The sequence below is a fragment of the Pithys albifrons genome, chromosome 10 (assembly GCF_047495875.1).
Source record: "Pithys albifrons albifrons isolate INPA30051 chromosome 10, PitAlb_v1, whole genome shotgun sequence".
Classification (NCBI taxonomy): domain Eukaryota; kingdom Metazoa; phylum Chordata; class Aves; order Passeriformes; family Thamnophilidae; genus Pithys; species Pithys albifrons.
In genome coordinates this window covers 31774677-31782738 of record NC_092467.1, presented here as the reverse complement: position 1 = coordinate 31782738, position 8062 = coordinate 31774677, and the positions used below count along the sequence as shown (strand labels likewise).

The 8062-nt window shown below is 54.2% G+C and overlaps 1 protein-coding gene across 1 annotated transcript in view; it reads right to left on the bottom strand.

Annotated features, from left to right (window-relative positions):
• ROR1 (receptor tyrosine kinase like orphan receptor 1) overlaps window positions 1-7852 on the bottom strand; it is a 154832-nt gene extending 146980 nt beyond the window's left edge. The window contains exon 1 of the mRNA XM_071565119.1: window positions 7657-7852. Within this exon, the coding sequence (XP_071421220.1) occupies window positions 7657-7777 (121 nt within the window). The 5' untranslated portion in view covers window positions 7778-7852. The remainder of the gene's footprint in view (window positions 1-7656) is intronic.
• Between the last annotated feature and the right edge of the window lie 210 nt (window positions 7853-8062).

The following is an 8062-nucleotide window of genomic DNA, read 5'->3' as shown; positions in this document are numbered from 1 at the left end:
GAGGAAAGGGGCACGAGGTCACAGGAAGCCCCAGTGCAGGATTAGTTTCAACATGTGACGTGAGTAGTTGGAAAAAAAGCTTTAATAAAATGCAGCTTTGCCCTCAGCCTCTGCTACCTTTGCTCAAGAGCTCATCTCGGTGGGATGGCAAAGCCTTCACATGAAGCTGGTCCCAAAGACCTGTTATCTTGGCTTTGTCCAGCCCAGCTTGGGGCACCAGCAGTGCCTATGAAAACCAGGCAACATCTGCACAGTCACCAGCACTTCTGCTCGAGCTCTTTGGGAGGGTCTTGCCTCTGCACACGGGGATTTGCCCAATTTTTTAGATTTTTTGAATCCCCTGATGCCAAGGCCTTTCCTTCAACTTCCCCAAAGCACCATAAATACACCCAGGATCTCCATCTCCAATGTGACATCACAGGATCATAAAATATCCTGAGCTGGAAGGGACTCCAAAAGATCACCCAGATCAAGCGCTGGACCTGCACAGACACCCCAAAATACCACCCTGTGCCCCAGAGCAGCATCCAAACCTTCCTGACAGCCTTGGGGCTGTGCCCACTGCCCTGGGGAGTCTGGGCAGTGCCCACAACCCTCTGGGGGAAGGACCTTTCCCTGAGATTCAACCTGACCCTGCCCAGGCACAGCTCCAGCCATTCCCTGTGCCCTGTCCCTGCCCTGGCACAGCTCCAGCCATGCCCTGTGCCCTGTCCCTGCCCTGGCACAGCTTCAGCCATTCCCTGTGCCCTGTCCCTGCCCTGGCACAGCTCCAGCCATTCCCTGTGCCCTGTCCCTGCCCTGCCACAGCTCCAGCCATTCCCTGTGCCCTGTCCCTGCCCTGACACAGCTCCAGCCATTCCCTGTGCCCTGTCCCTGCCCTGGCACAGCTCCAGCCATTCCCTGGGTGCTGTCCCTGCCCTGGCACAGCTCCAGCCATTCCCTGTGCCCTATCCCTGCCCTGGCACAGCTCCAGCCATGCCCTGGGTGCTGTCACTGGTCACTGGAGTGAAGAGATAAGAAATCTGAGAAGGGCCTGGCTGGGTTAGGCTGTGCCTGAACCAGCAGCACCAACTGTCCTGTTCCAGCCCCAGGGACACTGCCCAGTGCCCACCCACATCAGGGGCACAGGGCACTGCCCACAGGTGCCCACCTTGTGCTGGCCCTCCCCTGATCACAGAGCTCTCCAAAGGGCTGGGGCAGAACAGGGGATCAAACACAACCACCCTGTGGAACTGGAACACACAACAAAGCAGAGCTGACCTGAGCCTTCTGCTTGTGCCCTGGGCAGGAGCTCCAGGTAAGGACTTGCTGAGGCAGAGCAGAGGGAGCCCAGCCCTGCCCACAGCAGGGCAGGAACACAGCCCTGCCTACAGCTCACAGAATCATAGAATAGAATCACAGAATGGATTGGGTTGGAAAAGACCTCCGAGATCATTAAGTTCAATCCTTGATCCAAACCCACTGTGATCACCAGCCCAGGGCACTCAGTGCCCTGGGCTGGTGATCACAGTAGGGTTGGATCAAGACATGGTGGATTCTCACTCTGTGCCCTGGGCTGGTGATCACAGTGGGGTTGGATCAAGACATGGTGGATTCTCACTCTGTGCCCTGGGCTGGTGATCACAGCAGGGTTGGATCAAGACATGGTGGATTCTCCCTCAGTGCCACATCCACAGAATCACAGAATCATAGAATGGATTGGGTTGGAAAAGCCCTCTGAGATCATCCAGTCCAACCCTTGGTCCAACTCCAGTCCCTTTACCAGATCATGGCACTCAGTGCCACGGCCAAGCTCAGCTGAAAAACCTCCAGGGATGGGGAATCCACCCCCTCTCTGGGCAGCCCATTCCAATCCCTGAGCACTCTCTCTGCAAAGAATTTCTTTCTCATCTCCAACTTCAATTTCCCCTGGCAGAGCTTGAGCCCCCTTGTCCTATTGCTGAGTGCCTGGGAGAGCTCATTTATCCCTGCCTGTTCCTCCTCCCTGGCAGGGTCGTGGCTCTGCCCCTCTCAGTGCCCACCCTCCCAATCCCTGTCCATCCCAGAGCACAGCATTCCTTTCCCTTCCCGTGCTGCTGTGCACATTCTCTTGGAAGCAGTGGCAGTGTGGCCCCCGCAGGAGCAGAGCCTGCAGAGCAATCCTCCTCTCTGCAGGATGCTGGCAGGGAAGATGCTGAGGATCTGCCTTATTGCTTTTCCTCACTGAAGGGTTCCTTTCCCAAGCTACTCCTTTTCCCCAGGCTGCCTGGCTTTGGCAGAGCACCATTTTCAATATCACATTGCATTAGGTTCCAAATATATGGAAGTTCTTTTATTTTACATTATATTCCCAGGGAGACCTAAAAGAACTTTGCTATTGAGTCACAGTAATATTTAGGGTTTTATTATAACATAACACACCAGTGGTAACTATTTAAGCTGAAGTTATTCCATTTTTCCACCTCAGCAAACTCAGTAGCTCCCCTGTGACAATATTCCATCCTGTCTACCCAATTAAATGCCACCAAACATGTCCCAGCCTCTCACATGCAACACTCCTGGCAGGGACAACAGTGACTCTGCTTCCAAACAGGCAGAAGAACAAACTAACTCCTTCAGCAAGTGAAATCTCACACCAAATGTGAAATATCGGGGATTTTACAACATTTCATTCACCACAAAGTCAGTGAAACTGCAATCAGTAAAGCTACAGAAGCACCTTCAGCCACAGCAGGACTTTGTTATTATTCCCAAGGAATCACAGACAACTGGTCTGAGTCATTTCACTTAAAAATGTGAAGATTCACTGACTTTCAATATGAAAAAGAAACCAGGATAGAAGAAGCTCTACAAAGTCATTTAACTATTCAATTTTTTGGAGCTCCCCCAGCCCTCAATTAATATTTTAAAGCTCAGCTTTGGGGAGTTGGTTTTAAGACACAGCTAATTTTTAAGAGCAGAAACTTGGACCAAGCCCAGCATCTGAACAATCAAATAACTTCATCTGATACACATGTGAGTGTTCCAAGGCGTAGGAGTCACTGTCAGAACTCAGGCTGGGCTGTCCCACCTCCACCTCCACAGGGCTGGGTGTGAGACTCTCCAGCTGTGCCAGGGCTGCCCACATCCCTCTGGTCCGGTGAGGATTTACCCCGTGAAGCACCAGGAGATCACCTGAGTACCCACAGCAAGGTGAGAACACCCCCCTGGCACAGCAGGGAGCTGAAAATTCAGCACATTCCTGACCAGGGAAGTGACCCTTCCCCTGGACTCTGCCTTGGGGAGGTCACACCTTGAGTGTTGTGTTCAGTTCTGGGCCCCTCAGCTCAGGAAGGACATTGAGGGGCTGGAGTGGGTCCAGAGAAGAGCAACGAGGCTGGAGAAGGGACTGGATGTGGCACTGAGTGTCCTCTGAAACACCTCCAGGGACAGAGAATCCAACATGTCTTGACCCAACCCCACTGTGATCACCAGCCCAGGGCACTCTGTGCCCTGGGCTGGTGATCACAGTAGGGTTGGATCAAGGGTTGGGCTTGATGATCTCAGAGGTCTCTTCCAACCCAAGTGAGAAGAGCAACGAGGCTGGAGAAGGGACTGGAGCACAAGCCCTGTGGGGAGAGGCTGAGGGAGCTGGGGGTGTTCAGCCTGGAGAAGAGGAGGCTCAGAGGGGACCTCAGCACTGTCTGGAACTGCCTGAAGGGAAGTTCTGGCCAGGTGGGGGTTGGTCTCTTCTCCCAGGCACTCAGCAATAGGACAAGGGGGCACGATGGGCTCAAGCTCTGCCAGGGGAAATTGAAGTTGGAGAGCAGGAAGAAATTCTTTGCAGAGAGAGTGCTCAGGGATTGGAATGGGCTGCCCAGAGAGGGGGTGGATTCCCCATCCCTGGAGGTTTTGAAACTGAGCTTGGCCGTGGCACTGAGTGCCATGATCTGGTAAAGGGACTGGAGTTGGACCAAGGGTTGGATTTGATGATCTTGGAGGTCTTTTCCAACCCAATCCATTCTGTGATTCTATGAAAATTCAGCACATTCCTGAAAATCTCCAAAATACAGCGTTGGAAAAACGTGCACAAAAAAAACTGTGAACATCAAATTTGCAGCCGAGGGTGACCAAGGGGTGTTTTTACAGGGCTGAGGGAAGGAAAAGGTTTACACTTTTTCTTTGGGTGAGTCAACTTTCTGCCTATTTCTGGCTTGCAGGACGATCGCTGGGTGGAAGCAGCTGCGTTTGGTTAAGGACTTTTTAAAAAGTTTGCAGCTCTGAGGTGCTCTTTTCAGTCTCAGAAGATTCCTGCATTTCTCCATCTGTTTCCAAAGAGGGGGATCCGGTGTCACACCTCAGGGAAACTCTTTTTTTTCCCCCCCTTTCTTTGCCTACTTAAATCCAAACACAAGCTTTAAAACACCCCCCCGTCCAGCTCTCATTTAAATCCCTGTGAGCACGTAATTAACGCAGCAGTTGCAGTCGATGTTAATTACACAAAGAAAGAAACGGTGTCCCGAAGATAATTCGCTGATACTTCAAGCCACTTTTGTCAAGAAATACGAGCCCAGACAGTGACAGCTCCTCTCATCCTCTAAGAGGCTTAAAGCAACAAAAGCATTTTGTTTGTTTGTCAGCCCATTCCTGAATCGGGGCTGAACCAGCAGCCCAGGGATGGAACAATTAACCACAGGGACTAATCAACAGCTGGGCAACTTTATCTCACAGGTTTCAGGGCAATCAGAAGTACCTGTAATGGAAAACACGATCTAGAGATCTGTGCGTTTAATGGAGGCTTTTAAGATGCTTTTATACCATTCATCCTTCTTACATTGTGACTCTTCACAAAGTTACATGGTCGGGAATAATAATAATAATAATAATAATAATAATAATAATAATAATAATAATAATAATAATAATACGACAACAACACAACAACAACAATAACAACACAACAACAACACAACAACAACAATAACAACACAACAACAACAATAATAACACAACAACAACAACACAACACCACAACAACAACAATAATATTAATTCAGCTGAACTGGGAATAGCCAGAGTCACACACTGCAAAAACATCCAAGCTGGAGAGTTCCTGTCCTTATATCGACATTATCTTTGTTGCTTTTATTTTCAACACTTGGGCCAGCCCATGAGCACCCTCAGGAAGAGCATCAGACAGTGGGAATGCACAGGGGAAAATGTGATTTTTGGGGTTTTTAAGCTCAGCAGACAGCGGTCCACATTCTGTTTTTTCAAATATCAGGGTTAAAGGGTAAGGACTGAAGGATTCTGTATTTCTGGCTGGGTTTCTGATGGTGCAGAATCTTTTACCCAAGGACTCCAGTTACCCGAAAGAAATTTGTGAACCAGTTTATAACAGCTTTTTCTTTGTTTGTTTTTTTAATTAGCGTTAAGATGTTCAGCTTCCCTCCTTCTTCCACAACACCTACACCTTTAACAAGTTTGGGGGAAAGAAAACACGGTGTGTGGTTTTCACACGTGATAGATGTTTATCTATAAAAAAATAAATAAATCACTTGATCTGCCCATGAATCAACACTGTGAGCATTGCCAAAGATATTAAAATACAGAAAATACTTTACACAGTCACAGATCACAGGCCAGGCTGGAAAGGAACTGCAAAGATCACCTGGACCAGCCTCACCTGGGAAAGGGAGCCCAGCTGAGATTATCCAAGTCATCTTGGAAACCTTTCCTACGTTCAGCTGAAACCCCTCTCGGTGTAACTTGCACTGGAATGACTCTATTAAGTCACACATAAAGGCGAATTCACACAGTGAATGATCCTTCCCAGCAGAATTCACAATAAATAAGAAACACCCAAGTTTGGACTCAGTGTGATCAGTTGCTTTATGTTCATGGGGTTCTTTTTTCCCTTCCAGGCTCTTAGAAACCCACAAAAATTTGTATTATGGCCCTTAAGTTTTTGAAATTATCTGAAAAATGGGGGGGATGGCCCCTTTTCCCCCCTTTTAAGAAGACAGCTATTTGTTAAGCACACACAGCATTCCCTGGAGACCCCAAAAAACAACTTCTGAAATGTTCCCACTGAGGTGTCAGGGAGAATTCCCACCCTAAGCCAGGACTAAACCTGCAGCAGGAGGCTGGGACATCGGGAAGTCATTCCAGCACTCCCCAACACACAGGCCCAGGTAATGGCACATTAAGGACACCCTGAAACTCCCAAATCCACGCACAGGGATATGCCAAGAGTTGTACCCGCAGTTATCCCACAGGATCCGCATCTGGGCTTAAAGTTCCGCTTTTTCAGTCTGGAACTGAAACTCAATCAACTTTATCTCTTGCGTATTCGCTTTTCCTCCTTCTGTCACTCCTGTGCACCGCCCTGTTATCCAGCAGGACTCTCAGGGGTGGTTTGGGATTTATGTAGCCCCCGTAAGACACTCTGGAGCAGCCGGAGCTCACGGACACCCAGCCCTTCCCAAAATTCTCCTGCGGGCACCCAGAACACCGCTCGCTTTTCTCGGAGCAGACCTGGAGGAGCCAGAGCTTGCCCAGTTCCCTATCCCGGTTCCAAGATCCCTTCATGCCCGTGCTAAGCTGAGCTTTACACGGGCAGCAAGGCTGGGACCAGAGCCCGACACAACATCGGCCGCTAAAGCCACACCGAGCTATAGATAAATAAACGGATATAGATAAATAACCAGATAAACGTTTTGTAGGGATACAAGGGGAGCGAGGTGGCAACGCATCCCCCCGGACCGGACCTAAAGGACAAGTCACAAGTGCGGTAACACCTCGGGCACCATCCATCGGGTACCATCTATCGGGCACCATCCACTGGGCACCACCCACCCCGCACCATCCAATGGGCACTGCACCATCCGCCAGGTAACCATCTATCCCGCACCATCCACCGCGGACCGCACTATCCATCCCGCACCACACCATCCATCGGGGACCATCCACCCCGCACCGCACCGCCTGGGACGGCACTGCTACCCCGGGAACTGCCACCGGCGCCAACTCTTGGAAGGAGCAGCTTCTTTGCGAGGCGATTTAACACAGACCGAGCGAACTCAACACACCGCGCTCGGTGCCGGGACCCGCCGGGCCGGGTTGGGCTGGGCTCCGCTCCGGGCATCCCGCCGGGCCGGGCCGGGCCGGGCTCCGCTCCGGGCATCCCGCCGGGCCGGGCCGGGCCGGGCCGGGCTCCGCTCCGGGCATCCCGCCGGGCCGGGCCGGGCCGGGCCGGGCTCCGCTCCGGGCATCCCGCACCTCCGGACCCTTCGGGCCGCGCTGGGCTGGGCTCCGCTCCGGGCATCCTGGACCCCCAGGACCCGCCGTGCCGAGCTGGGCTGGCCTCGGCCCCGCTCCGGGCATCCCACACTCCTGGACCCGCTCCGGGCAATCCTGCACCTCCGGACCCCCCGGGCTGGGCTGGGCTGCCCTCAGCCCCGCTCCGCACATCCCACACCGCCGCATCCGCCGTGCCGGGAGGGCAACCCCGCTCCAGGCACCCCGCACTCCCGCCCCCGCCGTGCCGGACTCCTGGCCCCACTCCGGACCCCCGGCCCCGCCGTGCCGGACTCCTGGCCCCACTCCGGACCCCCGGCCCCGCCGTGCCGGACTCCCGGCCCCGCTCCGGGCACGCCGCACCCCCGCGACCCCCACGCCCCCCGGGGTCCCCCTTACCTTGGCCGGTGTCCCCGGGCTCGGCGCGGCCGCCGGCGCTCAGCAGGAGCAGCAGCAGTGGCAGGAGCAGCGGCGGCAGCAGCAGCGGGACGGGCCGGTCCGCGCCGCGCGGCTCCCGCATTCCTGAGCCGGCGCCGCTCCCGCTCCGCCGCGGGGCCACCTCCGCGGGGCCGCCGCCGCTCCGCGCCGCGCTGTGCCGGCGGGCGGGGACGGAGGGCAGCGGGGCGGGGACGGGAGCGGGAGGGAGGGGAGAGGAGCCAAAGGAAGGAGGGGAGAAGGGAGGCAAGGAGGGATGGAGGGAGCGGGGCCGCCACCTCGGCCCGGCCCTGCCCGCCGGCACCGCAGCGCCCCCTGCCGGCCCGGGCCCCTCGGGCGCCGCCGCCATTTTGTGCCCCCTCAGCGCCCG